Source organism: Lepus europaeus, chromosome 22 (assembly GCF_033115175.1).
Source record: "Lepus europaeus isolate LE1 chromosome 22, mLepTim1.pri, whole genome shotgun sequence".
Lineage (NCBI taxonomy): Eukaryota > Metazoa > Chordata > Mammalia > Lagomorpha > Leporidae > Lepus > Lepus europaeus.
The window spans coordinates 36,793,619-36,819,762 of record NC_084848.1 but is presented as its reverse complement, the minus strand read 5'-3'; the positions used below and the strand labels follow the sequence as shown (position 1 = coordinate 36,819,762).

General features: G+C 41.1%; 1 protein-coding gene and 1 pseudogene across 1 annotated transcript in view; one reads left to right on the top strand and one right to left on the bottom strand.

Moving 5' to 3' along the window:
* Nucleotides 1–12,978: 12,978 nt before the first annotated feature.
* LRRC9 (leucine rich repeat containing 9) overlaps nt 12,979–26,144 on the bottom strand; it is a 105,828-nt gene continuing 92,662 nt past the window's right edge. The window contains exons 29-32 of the mRNA XM_062181554.1: nt 22,899–23,039; nt 16,717–16,861; nt 15,200–15,368; nt 12,979–13,018 (exon numbers count right to left, since the gene is read on the bottom strand). Coding sequence (XP_062037538.1) covers nt 12,979–13,018; nt 15,200–15,368; nt 16,717–16,861; nt 22,899–23,039 — 495 coding nt within the window. The remainder of the gene's footprint in view (nt 13,019–15,199; nt 15,369–16,716; nt 16,862–22,898; nt 23,040–26,144) is intronic.
* Nucleotides 20,152–20,846, top strand: LOC133751679 (transcription initiation factor TFIID subunit 9-like; annotated as a pseudogene).

Sequence of the window (26,144 nt, the reverse complement as noted above, 5' to 3'; positions counted from 1 at the left end):
TGAAAACAATGTATAGAAATGATGTTGAATAATTATTCATCCTGACATTTAAAGTTCTATTATTTATAAATTTTAAGCTAAGACTTTAAAATTGATGGAAAATATGTATAGTAGTAAAGAGCACAGAATATAAAAAAGTATAAAAAAGAAATGTATTTAATTGTAGAGATAACCATGTGTTAAAAAACAATGGATCCGTCAGTTTTACCTGTGGTTTTTGTATAAAACCTGCTTATGGAATTTTTTTTTCGCTGAAGCTTTTCTCTTGACATCAGATTGATAAATAATTTTATCCAAATTTAAGTAATAGAATTTTAGAGGCAAACTTCCATTTTTAAGGACAGATGAGCTCTATGTAATATGTAAAGGAAAACAAATATTCATCTCTGTGCTGCACAAATCAAATGAAAATGTTTTATTCTCAACGTCTCAGTGTAGAAAGCAGCAAGCCCCCGGTCCCTGTGCCGGGTCTGCTGTGCCCAGGTGACTCCGCGGAACCGCCGGCTGTGAGTGACACCAGGCTGCGTTCACCCTCACGGAGAGAGTTCCTTTGTTCATGCTTCCTTTCCCCAGGGTGCAGCTTCTTTAAAATATGGTCTATCCTAAAAATACTAACCTGGAAACACTTTGCACTCTTCCAGAAAGAATTATATTCTTTTTCCTCCCGATACACAAGATTCAGCATTTGCCCGATGAGTCACGGAACAAGCCCGGGAGCGTCTGTAGTCGGTTTCCCCCTCCTTTGATTAGACCCCCAGTAGCCCATCCATCACCGCCTCCTCCCGGAGAGACCGACTCCGTCCATTCAGAAACTGCCCCAGCCCCGCCGGAGCGCTGTGACGTGGCGTGGCCCCATTTTCTAGACAACCCGCACCTCACTCCTCCTTAGAGCAGGAACTCCATAACCGATTTCTTCCTTGTCGAATAGCGGGCGTGAGAACTTCACTCCAAATTAAAATGGTGGAAATTTAAGAAAACAGGGCTTTCACTGTGAAAGAAAAAGATAATTATTTTCATAGCACTGTGGACAGCATATCCATCAGGATTAATGAGAGCTGAATAAAGAAAGATTCGTAACATACAAGAAATGCAGTGCTTTGACCTTGGAAAGTCAAACTCCCAGACTGCAGTCCTCCTTAGTAATGTCAGGAGATCAGATTAAATGCCTAAATTTCCATGGAACTCTACATTTCTGATATTGTATTATTTTTTATGTTAAACTTATCATACAATACACAGAAATAAAGGTCATCTTTAAAATCTTATCTTTAATGTAAATATAAATTTTCAAGTGCATACATTTTCCAAATAAAACACTTAAACATAAGATTGAGTTTTATCTATTGCTAAGCATACCTAAACAAAGCATGATTATTGTTGGAAAACGAAACTCTGTTTCCTTATACTGACCACTTTTTCTGGGACAGTGATTCCTGTCCATGTTAACATCAGATGGATCAGTATTCATTAAGCACCAACAGTTTACCTTCTGAAGACTCTTTCTTTAAGGTCAACGGATTAAAAATATTAAAGTCATCATTGTGAAGATTTCTGCCACGAATAGTCAAATTATTTTGGGTTGAGCCTCCTTTTGATTAAAAGTCGTGGCCAAAGGTGTTGAAGCCTTCAAAGGTGATTTTGAAGACGGAGAGGTGCTGGGGCGGCCCAGGCAGCAATCAGAAACAATTAGGAAAAATGTACCAAATGCCTCTTTCTTTCTCTAGGCTACATGGCAAATTGCATTTAATATTTCAGGCTTGTTGCATTTTAAAATAAGGCCTCCAACTAGGCAATTTTCAAGGCAACTCCAATCAAAAGATATTGCTTAAAATTTTCTTATTGCTAGAGAAGTGAAAAGAGTGATTGTCTATGTTGATTAGCCTTGAAGATTGCTTTGGGAAGAATTTGACAGTTCTAGTAATGTTCCGATTTTAATTTACAGTCTGCAGAATTGAATACTGCATTCACCATCAGGATAGTTTAAGGCTTCCTTTTCGCTGCTCATTCTATGCTGTAGCATAAAGAGTGGGTCTTTGTAATATGTACTTCTTAATGAGTATACATTTTAAAAATCACAATTCACCAAAAGTACTCTGTTAGATCAAACAAAATAAACATACATCTAATAAATATACCTGAAGTATTTATTGATGCCTACCATGCAAAATTTCATGCTAATCATTTTGTCAGATAATAGAGATGAAAGATACATTCGGTTTCAGAGTTTACAGTTAATGGGTAGAAAATGTATAATAAAAAACGAACAAAATAAGAAAAATTTAGAACAAATTACACCTCATATGATGAGCTGAACATGACTGATGTGATTTAATTTATATATAAGTGATAATAGAAGTCATGTCCACCTGATACATAATTCTTGGCAAGTAGTGGCGTTTCCACTGATTCACTCATGAGTTCATTAGTGAGCATTTACTTTGTGTGTGCCTGGTGGTGTGCATTTTGTTAGAGAAAGAGTGATACATGGAATAACAGGTGCCTCCTGTCGTGGGCCTCTCTGCAGAGTGCTGGAGTAATACCAATCTATAGGATGCTTTGGAGAAACGTTTCAGCAACTCTCCAGGCTTCTGCACCATTTAAGTGATTACTGCTTTCCACAAAGAAGAAAAGGGATTTATGCACATGCATGTTTGTTGCCTGTTTCTAATTCTGGGAAGTTGGAAGCAACTTAAATGTTCCAAGTTTCGATGACTAAGAAAATTACAGGAGGCCAGTGTTGTGACATAGTAAGTAAAGTGGCTGCCTGCAACACCAGCATCCCATAGGGGCACCAGTTTGAGAGCCAGCTGCTCCACTTCTGATCCTGCTCCCTGCTAGTGTGATAGGAAACAGCAGAAGATGGCCCAAATGTTTGGGCCCCTGCACCCACGTGGGAGATTGGAAGGAAGCTCCTGGCTTTGGCCTGGCCAAGGCTCAGCTGATACAGCCATCTGGGGGAGTGTTTCAGCAGACGGAAGATCTCTGTCTCTCTCTGTAACTCTGCCTTTCAAATAAATACATGTTACCCAAAAAAGTTACAGTATTTCCCCTTGGTTGAATATAATAATACAAATATTCAAATTATATTTAACATTAGCTTTGTAATACCATGGAAAATGCTCAAATGTATAATGTGAAATACAGTAAAAATTGTATAAAGTATTACAATTCTGAGGGTGGACATTTGGCCTATTAGGATGCAGTTCAGATACCTGGCTGGATCAGACATCAGAGTGCCTAGGTTTGAGTCCTGACTCTTGTTCCTGCCAGTAAAGAGCCCACGAGGCAGCAGCAATGGCTCAAGTATATGGAGCCTATAACCCACGTGGGAGACCTGCACTGTTGCTTTGGCCATGTTGTGGGTTTAGGAAGTGAATCAGTGGATGGAAGAGCTCTCTCTCTCTCTCTCTCTCTCTCTCTCTCTCTCTCCTCCTCTCCCCCCCCCCAAAAAAAATAAAAAATAAAGTATTACAATTAATACGTTCCTCCTTTGTTCTCTTTCTGAGTTGTATCTGTTTGCTATTTTAACACAAAAGTCCTTCACATCTCTTCTGGGAGTGTTCCTTTATCAAGATTAGGTTGAGCTTCATGAAACAGAGACCATACTAAGAATGAGTTAGGAAGACATGTTTATTTCGTGCCATATAAAATAAATGTGGAGTTAGCCGAGAGTTGGGAGGGCAGTTCCAGGGATTGGTGGGGCGGTCCAGTTGCCTCCCACCACTTCTCTGGTCATGATAGCCTCCTGGGACAGCCAGAGCGCTGCCCTCCTAAAAGGGGAAATCACTCTTCCTATCCTTTGTAAAGAGACTTCCAGAAAGTTTTCATACAACACTGCCGCATCTATGTCACTGGCCCAACGAATGGTCACCCTGAGCAGCAAGGAATCATTGTGCCTACCTAACGACCTGTCTGGGGGGAGAACAGGACAGACCCTGGAAGGTAACTGGATGGCTTTTCCACAATTTTCAAATCTTTTGTCTATCTTTAAGTAATTCCTCATCTTTCTAGCTAAGATATAGTTCATTTTACATTTTAAGATTGCACTGTGTATTTTTTAGCTCAATTGACAAAAAGCAAAAATAGCGGTCCTCATAGAGTAACAGTATTAATTTTTTTCTATTCTTTTCCAATGGCATGAATAGAATAGATACATTTTCTTCTAAAAATTCCCACTAACTCAACTATTTCCAAGACATATCAGGCCTTGATGTGCCTTTTTTCAATGCATCCTACCAGGATTGACATGCCTTATTATGGTGATGTTAATTAAGTAGGATTACCTGGTTAGTGTTTAACAGGTTTTTCTACCACAAAGTTAACTGTTCTTCCACTTGCAGTTGAAGCATATATTGTGGAGAAGTTTTTAGAGACTATGAAATTATCCTGTTTATACAGTCATTTATAAATTTTAGTATCTATGGATGATTATTATCTATGATAATTAGTACTTTGGTGTTTGCTACAGTTATCAATATCATTGACATCTCTGTTGAATGCAGGAAAAAATTATGTGCTCTGATTAGAAGCAAGCCACTGTAAATGGGCACCAGATTAGAAATTCTTTCTATCAGTGGGTTAGAGATATGGCTGTTAGGTTCTCGTAAGGTTACAAGAAAAACTGAGTTTAAATGCTCAAGTATTTGTTGCATTTTCTACTTCAGTAGAAAAAACACACTTGTATGATCCAGTTCTTGCTTATTTGTGGGGTCAGTATGATTCTTGATGAAACTAAGAAATTTTGTGGTGAATCATAGTTCTAATCCCCCCCCCTTTTTTTTTGGTTCAGGATAAATCTTTTTGGTGCATAAGAAGGAATAGGAAATGTTATATAAACAACAAGGAGCTGGGTTCCCTTCAATCCCAATTGTGTCCTCATGAAACTATTTTTATATTGCTTCCAGAACTCAAGGCTATATTTTATGTTGAACATCACACCATCAACCCAACGTAAGCATCTTTCTGTACAACAAAATATTTAGCTCCAAACCAGAAGAGTAATAGATGATAAGAGGAAATGATGAGATATTTCAGTTTTTCCATTGATACTTTTTCCATTTTGAATTTTAAAGTATGATCCACAGTATCATACATGTTTGCATCATGTGGCTACATGTCCTGGGTTTTTGGAGGAAACAGATGGCACAGTCAAATGGGGTCATGGAGAGGTTCAGTGCCAAGTTTACTGCAAAACCATAGATGGGATTAGGGGAGGGGAACCAAGAATGGTGGATCGTCTGACCTTGAAACCCTACAGGCATGAAGGTAGAAGGGAAGAGAGTTCATAGAACCTGGAGACGTAGGAATGCAGTTGCTGCTAAAGCCTAAATATCTCCTCTGATCTACTTCTAGGGCCTTCACTATGGCTTAGCTCAAAGCACCCTGGTTGGTATTATCCTTAAAAGTCAGTCTTGGGCAGGTGTCCTGGCACAGTGGGTAAAGCTGCCACCTCTGGCATCCCATATGGGCACTGGTTCATGTCCTGGTCCCTGCTAATGCACTTCCGATCCAGCTTCCTGCTAATGCACCTGGGAAAGCAGCAGAAGATGGCCCAAGTGCTTTGGTTCCTGACACCCATGTGGGAGACCCGGAAGAAGCTCCTGGCTCCTGACTTCGGATCGGTGCAGCTCCGGCCATTGCAGCCAATTGGAGAGTGAACCAGCAGATGGAAGACCTCTCTCTCTCTCCCTCTCTCTGTAACTCTGCCTCTCAAATAAATCAAATCTTAAAAAGAAAAAAGTCAGTCCCTGGAGTCACAGAGCAGGAGGACAGTGAAGGGTGTAACCAAAGGCCTAGTGGAGGGTGTGGATCACAGAGCGTGTCTAACAGCGCAGTTGATGTGTCTCTGGCTGTGGAGTTTTTCTTCATGTGGGTTTTGCAGCATCTCACTGAAGTCCAAGTTTGCAACCCCTGGAAGACAAAAATTCCTTCCATCTTGGGGGTTGATTCTCCTATTGTTTTCTCTGTTACACTGACATAGGCATGGTGTATTCAATTGAGCACTTGGTAAAAGTCTGTTCACAGCTGATTTTTCGGTGTCCCAGTGGTGACATACTCATTTCTAATAAATGCAAGCGACAGTAGGAAGAGGATGCCACGCAATGGAAGTGACCTAGTATGCACGTGACAGCTTTTGGACTTCATCATTCTTTTTGTTAGTTGTGTATTCTCCACCGTAACGTAATTCATGTCCTTAAACTCTTTAACATATAGAACATGTAGCTGTGGTGAATTGATTGCACACACAAAAGATTAAGCAGGCTTAAATGCAATGAATAGTATCAGTTTAAAAAAATATAACCCCATATAGTTTAAATATTTTTATACAATCTTGTGCTTTCAAATTAAATTAGTACATCTTATTTCAAAACTTTGAAAAATCAGCTTGATTCATTTCTCCCTCAAATATCATGAAAAGACTCATAATAAACATGATGAATAAATTATAAAATGCGGTGAGAAACAAAATACGTATTTATATGAATAACTGACTTCAGTGTAAAATAAGCAGTTCAATCAAAGGTAAAATAAATAATTATAATCCAGTAAGGGAGTTCAAGTTTATTTATAACCAAATACAGATAAAATTACTCTAGAAACCATTATTTTTGCTTTGTTTTCATTTGATCATCCCCAGATAGTTTTATGATTGTCTTTTCAATTAATCCTCTGAATGTAATTGAAAATAACTGATAAAAAAATTTGAAGGATCTAACATTAGAAACAAATACCTCACTTCTAAAAATTATTTTTGAGATATAAAAGTGGTTTGCAGACAAAACTAATTTCCTTCATAAAAACAATCCTCTTTAAAAAGTAAGTTTGGGTGTTACTATCTTTGATAGCTGTTTTCAATGTTTTCTCCTCTAAAAATTTTTTTAAAGATTTATTTATTTATTTAAAAGTCAGAGTTACACAGAAAGGAGAGGCAGAGAGAGAGGTCTTCCATCTGCTGGTTCACTCCCCAATTGGCTGCAACAGCCAGAGCTGCGCCAATCCAAAGCCAGGAGCCAGAAACTTCTTCAGGGTCTCCCACGCAGGTGCAGGGGGCCCAAGGACTTGGGCCATCTTCTACTGCTTCCCCAGGCCATAACAGAGAGCTGGATTGGAGTGGAGCAGCTGGGACTTGAACTGGTGCCCATATGGGATGCTGGCACTGAAGCATCTGAAATATTCAAGTTGTAACTACAAATTTCTATTCTCATTTTCTTACAATGCATGGGGGAAAAGTCTGTAAATAGCATTATTTTAAAACAGCTCCAAAATGCTAGAAAATCAGTTTTTGAAATCTTTGTTATTTAAATTCTTGATAAAGTCAACCATAATCAGCGCCAAATCTTAAAAAGAATAAACAGGCTCTAGAGCATTCAGTAACTCAGGAGAGGATGCTCAGGGTTCACGGACAGACTGACGTCTTCATGGTTCCTCCTTTTGAGAGTTAACAAGGGCCCAGCTTGTTAACACTGATAGATGTTTGGACTTCAGTTTAATTTCGTTTCTATTTATAGAGATTTTAACATTGGCTTCAGTGAGTACAGCTTCATTCAAAACTTAATTTAACAATGTGGTAAAGGCTCAGTTAATGCCAGAACCTTCCACTGACTCGAGAAATTCATAAAGAAGGAACACACACACAAAAAGCAGGCCAAAGGACAAAAGTACCTATCATGGATCTTGACCATAAGCAACTTCCAAGGTTATAGCCTAAGTTCAGGATACATTCTATGTATTTTTAAAGCTACATTTCCCTAAAATTGTAAACTACTCAGGATTATGACCCTGAAGCACTATAAATCATTGAAAACTATTTATTGTATTTATTAAAACAGGAAAAGTATATAAACACATTTAAGAAAAATTTCCCCAGGACGTACAAGTCCTCTGAGAAAGCTAATTGAAAAAATTAAGCCACTCAATCATTCTAAAATACCCTATTCTATGAGCAATGTACTACTAAGCTGAATTTTCTATTTTTATTTTGAATTAGCTTCCTTTGTTTTTTTTTTGTTTTGTTTTTTGGTTTTTTTTTTTGAGTACGGGAAACTCAATGCAGTGCACTGATTGTTGTGGTTACCATTGAGTTGCTACAATTATAAGAGACTATATGTTGTTTTCTTACTTGCATGCATGTATGTGTCTATATGATAAAATTCACAGATATACGCTGTGTTGATTAAAAACTCCAATAGTGGCACTTGAAAGACTACAAGTATTTCATTGCTAATCATGGTTTAATCCATAAAACAGAACAGAGCCCTTCACAAGGTAAATTAACCAAGGAAATATGCCAATTTTGACTTCATTTCCATCCTATTGAATGACTGCATTCATTTTCTTTAGATTTAAAGGTCTTCACTCTACTGTTCCTCAACACCCTTTCTAGACTCCCAGCTTGCTTTTCACCTATCCTTTAACAGTTTAACATAGATGGCTGGATCCAGTCCATTGTTCGATTGTATGCAGCTTAAAAAGCTCGGCAGTGTTTTACTCTTTCCATTGTATCCGGCCCCGCTGAGTGCTCCGCTCAGCGCGTTTCACCCGCACTCTCTGTTTTCTAAACCCATTTATGCCTATTCTTTCTGAAGGCACTTGTTCCTCCGGGAGCTCAAATTGACTTCTCCCCATTCTATTTCCTTAACTAAAAATGCACCATTAAGGTTGATTGAACTCTCTTAAAGCACTTTATAAAAAATGAAAGGCCGTAAGAAAGTAGGCTACGAGTGTTTGTAAATACCTGTTTTAAGCCAAATTGATAGGAAGGAATAAGAAATAATTGGAAACTTAAAAATGTTATTGATATTTTTTTTACAGATTAGTCTTTTTTGTTTTTTGAGAGACACACTTGTAAAACATTATGGGAGGGAAGCTTAAGAGAAAGCTATGTTACCCTTAAATCCAGAACAAATAGTAGAGCCAAACAACTAAAATTGTCAAAAACATTTTTTAGGAAGCAAACCTTGTTTTATAAACAGGAAAACGCAAAACACACAGGTTATGGTTAAAGTCTATAGCTTTTAAATCATACCACCTCACTTTTTCTATTTAAAATTGTTATTTTTATGGTTTACAGAAATAATAAGAACATCATTCACCTTTTTTTGTATTTGTAATGTTTAAAAATAACTCCTAATATGAAATATTTTAACCAACTAGAGATGAATATGCAAAATGCTTTTTGTCAAAAGTCCTTTACATATATTTCTATCTTAATGTTTGATCAAACTATAATTCTTTTTTAAAAACTTAGCAAGATACATTATCCTGATGGATTCTTAATCAGAGCATATAGAAACAGTATTATATTAAATGCTAGAATAAAAAGAAAAAATCTCTTCTAACTTTAAATTATGCAATCCACAACCATCAGTATCTTATATAGAAAATTACAATATTGACAAACCTTTAAAATGTATCTAGAAGAACAAGTAGCTAAGATAGGCCTAATAAAAAATAAAAAATAAATAATTTTATTTCGGGAAATTAATATGAAAGATATCTCTAAAGTTTCTTTGAATATGCTATTCCTAGATTACAAAATTACATGCTAGCAAATCATTGTATAAATCATAAGGAAAAGACATCATCAAATCAAAATGTTAAAATTACAAAATGCATACCATTGAGTCTGAGAAATGTATTCTGAGAAATTTACAAGACAAAATGGAAAGAAACAGTCATAGTAAAATGATTTAATTTTTGTAAAATAAAAACTTGCAGACACAGACTGTTACTGATGAAGTAACTGTATAGTTCTGCCAATCTAGTTAGAAAAGAAAATTATGGGCTTGATCTACCAGTTAGTAGGCATCTTTATGTAAAAGTATTTCAGCAATGCAGGAAAACAAGAGAAATAGTTAAACACTTGCAGGCTGTCCGGAAGTTCTGTTTCATAATGGAAGTATTAGAAAAACCAGTTTCCACCCCATACACAAACTGATTTGTTTAGATTCATTGAATAATGACCAGAACATAGCTGAAAGTGCTGGCTTCTACTTAAATAGAACTACACATCGTTTATGTTCTTTCATCTAAGTAATACTGAATTGAAGCTAGGAGTAAATTCTAATGTTGGCTTAGAGTAAATTCTAATGTTTCAAAACATTAAACACTTCTCATAATGTAGAGTAGCTTATGGATAGTGAAATGGCATGTTAGTTAAATATGACTTTTAAATAGTCATGATTGCCTATAAACAAACACACATATACAGTGAATGCTAAATATTCTAGGTAAAAATATGTTCACAGAGTTAATTTTGTGTCAGTAGAAAAATCTAGGAGTACAAAAGTAGAATCGTGATGTTCTTATTGAACAATTATAGATAATATAATATAATATAGATCAATTTAACTGTTTTCATATTCAATGGCATTTTCATTTGTTTTGCTGACTAGGAAAGGGATGGAGCTACAGATACTGCCTTATGAACTGTCCATTACTAAAGTTTAACATTCATAGATATTTCCAGGGGAACTGTACATCATCATGCTGGTGACAGCCACTGCTATGACAGAAAAAAATTCTTTACTCTATGTTAACTCATGTAGATAAAAAAAAAAAAATCATCTTTCGGTTCTTTTTAAAATTTCATTTATTTGGGTCTCATGACTCCCCTTTTGAATTAATTAATTGAGAGTCAAAGACAGACAGCTCTCTACTGTGATTTCACTCCCCAAATGCTCACAACAGCCAGGGCTGAGCAGGCCTGAAGCTGGGAGCCAGGAATGTTCAACCCAGGTCTCTCATGTAGGTGGCAGGGAACCAACTCCCAGAGCCACCTGCTGCCTCCCAGGAACTGGAGTTGAGAGTGAAGCTGGCCTGCCAATAAAAAGACGTGGGCAGCCCAAGCACCATCTTAACCACTAGGCCAAACGCCCACTCCCCTCACTGTTTTTATTTGAAATTATTTATCGTATATTTACATTGAAAGATTCGTGAAGCTTGAGCCTGTGTCTCTGTTCAGACACCAAACAAGGCTACATATATATTTATTATTATTCATGTCATTACCAAATTGTATATTTCAAGAAGAAATTCAGATGTACTTAAAATTTAATTAAAACTTTGTTAAGAATTATGATACCTCAAAATTTAATACTGTATACATAAAATCTAATTTAAAATATCATATTTAAAATCCACGGGAAAATGGCTAGGAAGAAATACGTGGATATGGTATTAATAAGTTATGTTTTTTCTGCTCTTCACCTTTCTATTCTTGAAGATTTTTCTTCAGTGAAAACTTACTACATTTCTTTTTCCCCATTAGCTCATTATTTAAAAAGACAGTTTTTATTATGAAAGAAACGCATATTCAGCGTTTCATTCATACATACTCTTAATGATGCCCATTTCTTAATAGAGAAGAGAAACTGACAGCGCTAGTGAAGCAGCTGTCACAACCAAAGGGCAACCAGGACCCCTTCTGGTCATCTTTAGAACTGCATGGTGGTGGGTTTTTGTTTTTAAGATTTATTTATTTATTTGAAAGGCAGAGTATCAGGGGAGAGAGACCTCTTCCATCTGCTGGTTCACTCCCCAAATACAGCCAGGGTTGGGCCAAGCCAAAACCAACAGCCAGGAACCACCCAGGCCTCCGACGTGGGTACTTGATCCACCGTCTGCTTCCTTCCCTGGCACGTAGCAGGGAGCTGGACCGGAGTGCAGAGAAGCCAGACTGGACACTGTAATACGGCATGTGGGTGCCCCAGACTGCAGCTCCACGCCTTGACTGGCTACACCACAACACCGGCCCTTGCATTACTACTTTTTAAATAAAGGACTTTATTTCCACCTGAGTGTAATAGTTGTTCAAAAATCACACATTGAGAAGTGTAAAAATCTATATTTAATTAGGTTTGAAATTTTAAACATTACATGATTAAATAACAGACAGTATTTAAAGAATAAATAAAAAATTGTTGCATATACATTGAAATTAGTTTCCAAAATACCTTTAAAACTATTTCCAGATAGATTATTAAGTATAAATATTTTAGTTAAAAACAATTTATTTTCACGCAGGGAACACATACAATCTTTGAAAACTATATGCAGTGTTGCAACAGTTCTTTAAAATTAAAATAGAACATTTTTTGAATCATGGAATCTATTTATGTCAAAATGGGATTGACAATTTAGTCATCAAAGAGTTGTATTTAACAAGCAAACCAATTCAAAACCATATGTTATGGGTTTGTGATATCTCTTAGTAATGTACAATGGAATAGTTCAGAAAATTATTTCCTGGGAGATACAATAACTGAAGGTGAGGATTTTCAGTGTGTCCACTCGTTTGAATATGTGCCCCTTTGGCTGAAACTGCTTGTACAATTGTACCACTGTAGGCACAACTCAACAATCTGCACATGAAATAGGACTCTTCTGTTCTCCCACAGTCAGCTGCACTTAGGAATTCATATTAATGCCCACATCTCTAAACAATTCTGAGGGCTTCAGCAGTGTGAAGTTCAGTTTTCACAGTATAGTCCTAAAGTTATCTTGTAGTTCAACTAGCAAAACAGTTGTGTTTGATGAAAAGTGTATGCTTTAGTGTCATGGAGCCCCAGACAAAGAGCTCATTCTCAGGTGCAAGGGTGCTCATCTCCTCCCTCTTAAGATGGTCACATGACACACCACCATGAGATTTGTACAGCCAAGCGCTTCTCGTTCTGGAACTAAGCATTTGATTCTCGGGACTATATTTCGTGTCACTTCTGTATTTTTAAGTTGTTGTAGGATATGATAGATCATGATTTTGTAATAGAGACATTCACACAAAGAACTAAGATAACCATAAAGAAAGTTTAAGAGAGGTGATAGGAAACTCATCAAAGCTGATAGACTGTCTTCGAGTGGAGCTGAAGAGCCGTGGTAGCAGGGACGTGGTCCTCTTTCTGTTGTTTTTTGCTGACCGCCGTCTGGGTAGCTTCTGGGCAGACCTGGATTTCTGGAGTCTGCCAGTTTCTCTTCGGGCAGTTACAGTTGATTTGATCTTGAAAAGTTGCTCCCAGGAATTCTGTAAGAAGTAAGATATTTATGAGTCAAATAATGGTGCCCTAATTTTGAAAATTATTTTTTATTTACATGGGGGGGGGTGGAGAGAGAGAGAGAGAGAGAGAGAGAGAGAAAGGAGACAATTTCTTAACAGATCAGCTAACTTAAAGTAATTCTAAAATAAGTCTTCAGTAAGCATTTCTGTATTTCATATGTGTGCAATTTTGAAAAAGAGAAAATGATTCTATTTTTGGTTATTTCAAAGTCAGGCAGTCTGAGTTCTCAGTGGGACGTGGTGGATCATAGCGGAGGCAGTCAACGTGGCAAGAGCCAGGCCTGAGCCAGATCTGGCGCTGGGAGAGGTCGTTCTAACAGATGAACAGAGCATGAAATGAGAGAGAGAGAGAGAGAGAGAGAGAGAGAGAGAGAGAGAGAAGGTTGTATGTGGACATGCTGAGGTGTTGAACAGCAAAGTGAAATCTGAGTGAGAACTAGCAAGATTCTTTCTTAGACGTGGAGATGGGCGCTAGGAATGAGTCCAGACGTAAGACATGGGCAAGAGGGAACTTTAAAGAGAAAAAATTCTCTGCATTCTCAAGTTCAGAGTTGAATTTCCCTGCTGTGCTGAGTAGAAGAGAACTGCTTTGGGGCCAGTGCTGTGGCACAGCAGTTAAGCCGCCACCAGGGGCAACAGCATCCCATATGAGCACCGGTTCAGGTCCTGGTTGCTCCACTTCCCATCCAACTCCCTGCTAAGGCACCTGGGAAAGCAGCAGAGGATGGCCCAAGCGCTTAGGTCCCTACCACCACATGGGAGACCCAGAGTGAATTCTTGGCTCCTGGCTTTGGCCTGGCCCAGCCCGCCCTGGCTGTTGTGGTCATTTGGGGAATGAACCAGAGGATGGAGATTCTCTCTCTCTCTCTCTCTCTCTCTCTCTCTCTCTCTGTGTGTGTGTGTGTGTGACTCTCTCTCTAACTCTGCCTTTCAAATAAATACATCAATTAATAAAAAAGAGGGGAAGAGAAGTGCTCTGCTCAGTGACAATCCAAGTAACAGCAGTTCCCCTGAGATGACTTCAGGGGCCCTCACTAGGAAGCATCAGTGCTCCTGGAGTTCAAACTTGATGGCCATTTCTATGCATTTTTGTATTTATTTGAAATGCAGAGTGATGGAGAAAAACAGAACAAGAAAAGGAGGGAGAGAGAGAGATCTTCTATAAGGCGCTCACCCCCTAAATGCCCGTGACAGCCAAGGCTGGGTCAGGCCAAAGCCAGGAGCTTAGAACTCAACCTGGGTCTCCTGCATGGGTGATAGGGACCCAGGAATCTGAGCCATCTACTGGGGTCCTTATCAGAAAGAAGCTGCACTGGAAGTGAAGCAGGACTTGAATCCAGGCACTCCAAGATGGGATGTGAGTCTCCCAAGAGGTGGCTTAACCCACTGCACACCTGCCCCTGTTTCTGAGCATTTTTGAAGAAACAATTTTCAGATATTGGATTGTGGGAAAGGTTTGGTGACTGGGAAGAGAAGCCTTGTGCCATGTGATATCTTTTCTTGGCTCCCAGAGTAAATTACAAAGTTTGTGGAAAAATGGGAGAAACTATCCATGCTTTTTTTTTTTTTTTTACTATACACATTTTATTTTTAAATACATTTTTATTTATTTGAAAGGCAGAAGAGAGTGGTGGGAGACACAGAGAGAAAGAAGCAGACGGAGACAGATGAAGAGATTTCCATTTGGTCCACTCTGCAAACATCTACAACAGCGGATCTGAGCTGAGTTAAAGCCAGGTGCCCAGATCTCAGTGCAGGTCTCCCACGTGAGTGGCAGGCATCCAATAACTTGAGCCATCATCTGCTGCTTCTCAGAACATTCACCGAATCAGAAGAGGAAACTGAATCAGAAGTGGAGACAGGACTCAAACCTAGGCACTCAGACACAGGGTGTGGGCAGCCCAAGTGGCATCTTAACCAATGCACTGAACTCCTACCCCATCATAATATGCGATTTTTATGAGCTTTTTGAAGACTCCTCATATGCAGGGATTTCAAAAATTTTTTTGCCCCCAAATAAACACATCTTCTAATTTCATTTTAGGTAAACGATGTCTTCCACACATAAACAATATCTCCGTGTCACCAGCAAATGCAGAGAGCACGTTTTAGTGCCGAGGAATGATGTGAGACACAGAACAGCTTTACCTTCCCTCCTCATGGCTGGTCTGGAATATCTGTGTAGCTGGAGGTGCAATACTCTGATGTGACAAAAGGGACGGGGAGATGTTTATCCCTCTGAGTTGCCGGAAAGCTATTTCGGCATGGATGCTCCGAGGATTACTGGTCAAAATCCCTGTATTCTTGCTTTTTTTGTCTGGAATTTAGAAATTCAGAGAGTTAGCATGAAACAGTGAGAAGCACTGAGTAACAAAGTTTGCTTATCATTTCACTGAATGTAGGCTGTGTGCTTCATGATAGGAATTGGAAACCACAAATGGAATTTTAGAATTGGAATACAGTCCGGGAATTGAACACAGATTAAATTCTTGTGAGCTAGTGAATCAATCTGATATTTTCTAGTTCGTTTAAAAATAGGAACATACCCAGATGTGCACACTGTAATAAAGGTACAGACAACACGATTAGACTTTTCAAGATAACAGGTGCGACAGCCTAGTCAGAAAACAGGAAAGAAGTTATAGGACTTTTCTGGAATGCCCTAAGAAATGGCTTCATAGAAATCTTGAAGATAGGTATCTATGAAGAAAGTTGTGGAGGAGAATCCAGGGCTGAACTAGTGCCAAAAAGAAATAATATTCTTGAAGATGACACTGTAATATTAAGGAGGCTAATAACAACTTGACACGTTCAATTGGTTGACAGTTATAGCCACTGGACACAAGCATATTGATCTTCATTATTATTAAAATCTTCTGTTTCCAGAAAAGTCAGACAAAATATGAGTATAACATAATAACAGAGAACATTGGGCTGGGGTCCTTTAAAACCTTAAGGACATGGAGCAATGTACCGCCTTCAGTGGGCTCTCACACTACAATCACTGCCGCGTTCAGCTACTGCCTAACAGTGACTAAGGACCGACAGGGAAGCTTCTAGAAGGGACGGAAGCCACGAGCCTTCAGAGGGGAGCTATTTTGAAGATCTAGCATTAGGGAATAGGCTTGTTCTAAACCTGAATTAAGATGTGTAATACAAGGAACTATTATTACATACTCCTTCCATTAAACCTCTGTCTCTTGAAACTCTTCTAGTATCCGCCTCATGGATTTTTGTGCTTTCAGCAAAGGGTGTTACCTCTGTAAGGTATCCTGCACATCCCAACGTTCTTGTCGGCATACTGTTGACTCCGATTTCTACTTCTAGGGGGATTCCCTAGGGAGCTGGTTTTAGTCGCTGTTTGCTATGACATACACAAAGTGCAGGAAAAGCTTTGGAAAGAGGTAAGCTAGGAAACAATTGTGTGTGAGTGCCACAAAGTTCACATTGCAAGCAGTAAATATTTAGTTACAACATACTAGTAGCTGAGTCTAAAAACACTAGAGACTCTGAAGCCAGAATGGCCGCAGGAAACTTGAGCAAACAAGGTTGGGAAATGCAAGTTAGAAGCACACAATCTTAAGCAATGTTCAAATTCCAAGTGAGATTTTTGTCTGAAATGAAGTCTTTGTTTTACATTCTCTCACACTCTTTTGTCAAAATACCTTCAATTTCAGGAGTTAAAGTGAAGTCAGGGCCCAAGTAATGGCTAAATCCACCAGGCAGAATCATGTTTGTTATCTTTATGGGAGGAGCTTTCAGATGGGCAAACGGTGAACCGTCCACAGGAGAGTTGCTGGCAGGAATAAGCTAGAGAATAAAATGGAACAGTTAAGAACACCTTGCCTTCAAAAGTCAGATCACTAGGTTTTTAGTCCTTATCACAAGCCCCACTTAACAAACTTTTTTAAGTAAAGGGCTATGCGCTTGCCTAAACTCAGAGGGGTGTTGGGTAAAGGACTGCTGGGTGGTTCCCTCCTTCTTCAGATCCCTGGGTTCCATGTTCTCAGACGGCCTTGTATGCATCACTGCAGTTTCAACCTTGTTGGCACCTCCCCTTTCCAAAGGGTCTTCACAAGGTAAGCGAAGGCTTAGGAAATGAGAATGAAGATTTCTCTCCCTTTGTAACGCTGCTGCTTTTCCTAAGCACAGAAATCTCTGGAAGGTGAGTTATTTCTTTACCTTCATATTCCTCACATGACCTAATTAGGCACTTCGCAGTTAACCAGCTTTCCAAAAACTAACAAGTGAAATGGGGATGAATAAAAAGCATTTGATAGCCATCAGTTTTGATGAACACAGTAAAATTCCATCAACAGTATACTGACACTCGAAGTCTGTGGAGTATTAAGAGACTTTTGAAAGAATTTCAGGAATCAGCTAAGGAAGGATACTGACTGCTGCTTTTCCTGAGAAATGTATGCCTTGCTCTTTCATTGAGATTGACCTTGTTTATAAAAATAGTTGTTGTCCTGGCTGCTCCACTTCCAATCCAGCTCTCTGCCATGGCCTGGGAAAGCAGTAGAAGATGGCCCAAGTCCTTGGGCCCCCGCACCCGCATTGGAGACCCAGATGAAGCTCCTGGCTCCTGGCTTCGGATCAGCACAGCACCAGCCATTGCAGCCAATTGGGGAGTGAACCAGCGGATGGAAGACCTCTCTCTCTCTCTCTCTCTCTGCACCTCTCCTTCTCTCTCTGTGTAACTCTGACTTTCAAACGAATAAATGTCTTTAAAAAATTCATTTTAAAAATATGCAATTCTAAATATGAGAGACATAGCTCTTTGCTATGTGTGTAAGATTAACAATTTATAAGGGGTCTGGCGCTGTGGCATAGTAGGCTAAGTTTCTGCCTACTAAGTGGCGCCAGCATCCCATATGGGCGCTGGTTCGTGTTCCGGCTGCTCCTCTTCTGATCCAGCTCTCTGCTGTGGCCTGGGAAAGCAGTGGAGGATGGCCCAAGTCCTTGGGCCCCTGTACTGACGTGGGAGACTTGCAGGAAGCTCTTGGCTCCTGGCTCCTGGCTTCGGATCTGCCCAGCTTCAGCCGTTGCAGCCATTTGAGGAGTGAACCAGCGGATGGAAGATCTTTGTCTCTCCCTCTCTCTGTCTGTAATTCTACCTCTCAAATAAATAAATAAAATGTAAAATAAAAAAGATTAACAATTTATCTCATACTTTGGTATTACTGAGGATGTAGCTTTGTAGGAAATACTAAATTACCAGTCCTTGTCTCATGCTGGCCAGCCCCACACTCTCTAATTTCTTCCTGGGATTCTTCCATCACTCATCTAGAACATTGGCAAATTTCCTTGTGAAACCAATCCACCATACCACTTAGGTTTAAACGACAACTTTAGATTTTATTTATGTCTTCCTCATCTGCTGCTATAAAAAGAAAGAGTAGCAACTAACACATTAGGCTAAAATGATAAACCTGAAAGTTTTCTGTCCTCGTGTCTCCTGAGCAGTTAAAGAAATAACGGCTCAATTTTGTGCTAGTCATGCAAATAAGAATGATTGCCGAGTCAATATATTTCGCTAAAGACTCCAAATATCCTCTTTTTTTAAATTTTTTTTTTTTTTGACAGGCAGAGTGGACAGTGAGAGAGAGAGACAGAGAGAAAGGTCTTCCTTTTTGCCATTGGTTCACCCTCCAATGGCCGCTGCGGCCGGCGCATCTCGCTGATCCAAAGCCAGGAGCCAGGTGCTTCTCCTGGTCTCCCATGCGGGTGCAGGGCCCAAGGACCTGGGCCATCCTCCACTGCCTTCCCGGGCCACAGCAGAGAGCTGGCCTGGAAGAGGGGCAACTGGGACAGAATCCGGCGCCCCAACCGGGACTAGAACCCAGTGTGCCGAAGCCGCAAGGCGGAGGATTAGCCTATTAAGCCACAGCGCCGGCCCCAAATATCTTCTTTATCTTACTAACCATGCATGATGAATCAAAACTTATTCTAGTCTAACTTTAATTTTTAAAGATTTGCTTATTTATTTAAAAATAACTGTTATATGGAAATTGAGATCTTTAAAGTTATTCTAAGTGATTATATAGTTCAAATTTAACAACTTTAACTTAAACAGGATTTATAAATTTAATTTTTAATTTTTTATTTTTTTTGACAGGCAGAGTTAGACAGTGAGGGAGAGAGGGACAGAGAGAAAGGTCTTCCTTCTGTTGGTTCACCCCCCAAATGCCTCTACGGCCAGTGCACTGCGCCGATCCAAAGCCAGGAACCAGGTACTTCCTCCTGGTCTCCCATGCAGGTGCAGGACCCAAGCACTTGGTCCATCCTCCACTGCCCTCCCGGGCCACAGCAGAGAGCTGGACTGGAAGAGGAGCAACCGGGACAGAACTGGCATCCCAAATGGGACTAGAACCCGGTGTGCTAGTGCCACAGGTGGAGGATTAGCTTAGTGAGCCACGGCACTGGCTATAAATTTTATTTTAAAAATTATAATTTCAGAGGCAAAGGACAGGATGAAACAGACAGGCAGAAAGAGAGAGAACACCCGTCTACTGGTTCACTCCCTAAATGCCTGCAACAGCTAGGGCTGGGCCAGGGCCAGCCTGGACTGTTGCAGCCATTTGTGGGATGAACCCTCTGCTGTTCAAATAAATACATACATAAAGAAATCTTTTTTAAAAAAATCTTCCGGGGCTGGCGCTGTGGTGTAGCAGGTAAAGCTGCCGCCTGCAGTGCTGGCATCCAATATGGACGCCAGTTCAAGTCCCGGCTGTTCCTCTTCCAATTCAGCTCTCTGCTATGGCCTGGGAAAGCAGTAGAAGATGGCTGAAGTCCCTGGGCCCCTGCACCCACGTGGGGGACCCGGAAGAAGTTCCTGGTTCCTGGCTTCGGATTGGCCCAGCTCCGGCTGTTGTGGCCATCTGGGGAGTGAACCAGTGAATGGAAGACCTCTCTCTCTGTCTCTCTTTCTCTCTGTCTCTCTCTCTCTCTCTCTCTCTGCCTCTGCCTCTCTGTAGGTCTGCCTTTCAAATAAATAAATAAATCTTTAAAAAACAAAAAAAGAACTTCCATTAATATGAGGACTGAAACACGTTACTATTGTTGATTTCGCATGGGCAGTCTGGTCACTGGGTACTATGGAGTCTGGAAGGATGGCTTCCCCAGGGCCATGCACAGATGCTAGCACCAATCCTGAAGGGAATGGGGGTTACAGAATATGAGCCGAGAGTTACAAACCATAGTTTGGAGTTTGCCCTGTGCTATGGGATCACAATTCTTAGACGATGCAAAAATTTATTCAAGCTGTGCTATTGTTGATTTAAACGATTTGCAACTGGCAATCCAGGGTCATGCTTACTTCTCTTCTCCCAAGAGACATTGTTATTAGCTGCTGTAAGCCCTTTGTTATTGATCTAGCCACATTCAGGTCCTAGATTGCCACCTGAGAGATGTTGCTTAATAGCTCTAAGCTATAGGAGCCATTAAAAAAAAAAAGGCATCTAACCCTGCAGGAGGAGTGACAGTTTGGCTGTTAGTGTGGTTCAGTTACTAGCAAAGCACTCCCGTACTAGCTCACTAACCCCAAAACAGTGTCTGCTGCAGCTACGTAGGGCCTCCGACGTCCCTCTGAGGGTGAAGGTTTATAACACATGGACCTTCTTCACAGCTCCCACCAGCATTTCAGAACATTCTGATCAATCCATTGTTATCCGGTTCCAAAAACATTATTATTGCCACTAATATGGCGTCATCACAAAATATCGCCACAGAATCATCAAATGCATTGAAAAGAAAATGCAAAGATGATAAAGGCGATGATGACAATTTGTAATCTAGCCTTGGTGCATATCACATGTACACCTGGTCTTGGATCCACTGTACTAAAATTAAACAAGTATGCTGGTGCTTCACAAATATTAAATAGTATTTAATAAGTAAATACAATTATACTTCAACTGAAATGTTGGATTTTCCTTAATAGGATTAGTAATATTTTTTTTACCAGACTTTAAGTATATGAGACAAAGTTATCATTCATCACCTTGAAAAAAAAAGTCAAGGTTAATCAAAAAAGATAGATTCAATTTAAAAAGTCAGGGAATCACTCAGAATCACAGGTAGGAATACAATTTATATTCATTTTCAAAAAAGATTTCAAAGATAAAGCTGCCCAGATCCACCATCTTTTGATGCAGGACCCATGCCTTTTCTGAAAACAAGGGTCCCTTGACTCACACTTTGTCTGATTGCTCTTGGATAGAACGTACCTTAAAGGTTTGTTTGTTTAAGATTTATTTTATCCATTTGAAAGGCACAGTTACAGAGACAGGTAGAGCCAGAGAGAAAGAGAGCGGTCAGTCTTCTAGCTGCTGGTTCACTCCCCAAATGACCGTAATGTCCAGAGCTGAGCTGATCCAAAGCCAGAAGCCAGGAGCTTCCTCCTGGTCTCCCATGAGAATGCAGGGGCCTAAGGACTCGGGCGGCCATCCTCTACTGCTCTCCCAGGCCACAGCAGAGAGCTGGATTGGAAGAGGAGCAGCCGGGACTCAAAGCGGCACCCACATGGGATGCCAGCGCTGCAGTCTGGGGCTTTAACCCACTGTGCCACAGCACTAGCCCCACCCTTAAAGCTTTACTTAAAATTTCCAGATGTGGATTCTTTAAAGTGACAAGAATTTAAAGACATGGAGAAAAATTGAACATAAAGATTGGTCAGGATTTTTAAAAAATAATTTTTTCTGAATTTTTACCATCTTCTTTATTTTAGTTCTTTTCCTCCTACACTTAATCCGTCATTGTGTGTGTGTGTGTGTGTGTGGCTGTTCTTTGCGCAGACTTCCTAAGACATCCCATTTGTCTTTCACAGAAACATAAAAACAATCCTGTAACACGTGCACCGAGAGTTCACAGTTATTTGTGAAACAACTGGCGGGACAGGTGTGGAAAATCACAGCTGACGTTTGCTGAGTCAGCGCGTGGATTGCTGTGGGAGAAACAGGCAGTGTGGTGCCCGTGGGCAGGAGCGGGACCACGGGGCCGTGTGTACCGAGATCTGCTCCACAGGGGACAGAGTGTCAGCTGGCCGGGGAGGGCGACTCCCCGACCCTCATCTCCTTCCTCTTCAAGGTCACTTCTTCCCCCAGTGTCCTGGGTCTCCGGCTTTCACTTCCATTCCCCAGCCTGGTGAGGCTCTTCAGAGTATGTCTCGTAGATTATTGCTAAAACCTCTCCTGGTTTCCCTGCCCCTCCAACCTCCTCCTCCTCAAATCTTGCAAAGGCACAGACAGCTCCAATAGTACTGCTGTGCTCAAAAACCATAGCTTTTCTCTGTTCAATTTAGTCTTTACAGAATGACCACGGAGAAACTGGGCAGTTGGTGACAGACTCCTTCCTTCCAGGATCAGATGCACTTGAGGGATGGTGAGTCAAAGGCCCCGCTATCCTGCGGACACAGAAGAGCAGAGGCACCCATCTCCCCCTCCAGAGGAACCGCACAGTCTGGAGGGCGGAGGTGGGAATTCCTTCCTCCCCACCCTTCCTCTCTGGAAAAATGGAAACAATGCCACCGCGACTTTCTACTTGTGGCAGTGGCATGCTACCCTTTCTTTCCCCCTCACATCATCTGACACGTTGAGCACAGACATCACAAAATAGCCCTCGCGTTACAGTACGTTCTTATGGAAAGGGCATTCCGGGAGTGTCTACGAGCTGGCTCCTTTACCACATCAAGCTGCCTTTGACAGTGAGCACTGAATAGATAAGAAGAGCAGCTACCAAAACCTCACAGGTTTAAATATTGAAGTCAAAATGCATTTGGTGTAATGTTCATTTACTAATCGTTTCTATGTTTCAAAAGGAAAAATGCGAATAATGTAACTCTTACCACATTTTTCTTTGCTTGTAGTTCAGAAACTTGTAACTCAGCTTTTGTCCGGTCGTCTGAATTCACAGGAGTCCCATCCAACTTCTGTAAGTTAGGCAGCCGGAATATGAGCACGTGACGGTGGAGCATTTTTCTACAAATCTGGATAAAGGTAAACGTAAGTTATTCCTAGAAAACCTCTCCTTGCAAAGATTAACCTTTATAGAGGAGGAGATGTGGCACAGGCACAAAGATGACAGCCAACAGCTAGTTCATCGCTTTAGGTGCTACAGATACAAGGCTCTCTAGGAAAAAATTTATTTCTCAATTTCTTTCATGCCAAGTTAAGATAAGAACTTTCTTTTTCATGACTGCATCGTTTAAAGGTACACTGTACTGTTCATTAACTGTAGGCTATCTCAGTGCCTGAATAGGATTATGTTACGAAAGTTCACTTGCACTGGCGCCACGGCTCAACAGGCTAATCCTCCGCCTAGCGGCGCCAGCACACCAAGTTCTAGTCCCAGACGGGGTGCCGGATTCTGTCCCAGTTGCCCCTCTTCCAGGCCAGCTCTCTGCTGTGGCCCGGGAAGGCAGTGGAGGATGGCCCAAGTCCTTGGGCCCTGCACCCACATGGGAGACCAGGATAAGCACCTGGCTCCTGCCTTTGGATCAGCATGGTGCGCCGGCCTCGGCGGCCATTGGAAGGTGAACAAACGGCAAAGGAAGACCTTTCTCTCTTTCTCTCTCTCACTGTCCACTCTGCCTGTCCAAAAAAAAAAAAAAAAAAAGTTCACTTGCCAGTAATTTGTTTAAAACTGGCCAGCACTGAAGCCCAGGGGCTGAGCTGCTGCCTGCGATGCTGGCAACCCACATGAAATCAGTCTGAGTCTCAGCTGCTCCACTTCCACTCCAGCTCCCTGCTAATGCACCTGGGAAAGCAGCAGAAGCTGGCCCAAGCGCTTGGGCCCATGCACTCACGTGGCAGACCTGGATAAAGTACCAGGCTCCTGGCTTCTGCCTGGCAGGGGCCTGTTACAACTATTTGGGGAGTAAATCAGTGGATGGAAGATCTCTCTCTCTCTCTCTCTCTTTCTCTCTCTCTTTCTCCCCCCCCCCATCAGTGTGCCTTTCAAATAAATAAATAAATATTTAAAAAGAAAAAAATCTTTTGGGAGGCAGAAGACTTTAAGAAGTAAGCACAAGTAAACGCACTACACATCAAAACTCTTAAGATGCTGCTAACACAGTGCTTTATAACCTAGAATTTATTGACTGATTCAAAAGAATGTTTTTTGGGGGCCAGTGCCATGGCACTGTAGGTTAATCCTCCACCTGCGGCATCGGCATCCAATAGGTGCCAGTTCTAGTCCCGGTTGCTCCTCTTCCAGTCCAGCTCTCTGCTATGGCCTGAGAGGGCAGTGGAAGATGGTCCAAGTGCTTGGGTCCCTGCACCTGCATGGGAGACTGGGGAGAAGCTCCTGGCTCCTGGCTTTGGATTGGCGCAGCTCTGGCCATTGTGGCCATTTGTGGAGTGAATCAATGGAAGGAAGACCTTTCTCTCTGTCTCTCCCTCTCACTGTCTGTAACTCTACCTCTCAAATAAATAAATAAAATCTTTTAAAACAATTTTTTTTAAAGTAAGTTTCAAAAAACCTAAAGAAGGAAATAATAAAGGGTGGAAGTTAATAAAATAGAGCAAAGAAATAATACACTCGAGAAGGCCAAAATATGGTTCTTTAAAGAAAGTAATATGGGACCGGTGCTGTGGCATAGCAGGTAAAGTCTCCGCCTGCAGTGCCGGAATCCCAGATGGGCGCCAGTTAGTGTGCCGGCTGCTCCTCTTCCCATCCAGCTCTCTGCTGTGGCCTGGGAAAGCAGTGGAAAATGGCCCAAGTCCTTAGGCCCTTGCACCCATATAAGAGACTTGGAAGAAGCTCCTGGCTCCTTGCTTTGAATGGGCCCAGCTCTTATTTTAAAGATTTATTTATTTGAAAAACAGAGATACTAAGAGAAAAGGAGAGAGAGAGAGATCTTTTTATCTGCTCATTCACTCTCAAAATGGCCACAATGGCTGGGGCTGGGCCGCATCGAAGCCAGGAGCTGGGAACTTCATCTGGGTCTCCCACGTGGGTGCAGGGACCCAAGTACTTGGCCCATCTCCCATTGCTTTCCCAGGTGCCTGGGAGCTGGATTAGAAGTACAGAAAATAGTGCTCATATGGGATGCTGGAATTGCAGTCAACAGCTCAACTCACTAACCCCTACCCTTACTTTAAATTTTTTTTAAAAGATTTATTCATTAATGTATTTACTTGAAAGGCAGAGACAAAGCGATCTTCAAAACACTGGGTCACTCTCCAAATGGCCGTAATGGCTGGGGCTGGGCCAGGGTGAAGCCAAGAGTGAAGAAATGCATCTTCCATTGCTTCCCTGGGCACACTGGCGGGGAGCCAATTGGACTGGAAGCAGAGCAGCTGGGACTTGAACTGCTGTGGGTTCGGTGTGGGGCGCTCTGATATGGGATGGCAGAAGTGGCAGCTTAACCCACTGTGCCACATGCCAGTCCCCAGCTCATAAGGTTTTCCAGATAAGGCCTAATTACCCTTCAAGGAACACATAGGACTTCTACACAAACTAATCCACAGACTAGAAAAAGGGGGTGAGCTCCCAAGCAAGTTTCATGAGACAAGAACAACCTTGATAGGTTTCAGAATAGTATAAGAAAATAAAATTAGAGGATAATTTTATATATCTTATAGATACAGATAAGCTGCATAAAACATTAAAAAACCTAAAACATAAAACCTCATTTCTGAGGTCTATTATTGTGCTCCCTTGGCTTTCTCCCCAATTTTTTTTAAGATTTATTTATTTATTTGAAAGTCAGAGTTACAGAGAGAGAGAGAGAGAGAGAGAGAGAGAGAGGTCTTCCATTTGCTGGTTCACTCCCCAGATGGCTGCAATGGTCGGAGCTGCACTGATCTGAAGCCAGGAGCTAGGAGCTTATTCTGGGTCTCCCACACAAGTGCAGAGGCCCAAGGGCTTGGACCATCTTCCACTGATTTCCCAGGCCACAGCAGAGAGCTGGATCAGAAGAGGAGCAGCCAGGACTCAAACCAGCGCCCATATGGGATGCTGGCACTGCAGGTGGCAGCTCCACCTGCTATGCCACAGCGCTGACCCCTCTCCCCAATCTAAGCAGCTATTTTCACCCTTTAAATGTGCTAAGAAATTAAGTAAATAGGATGCTACTTGTTGTAATCCC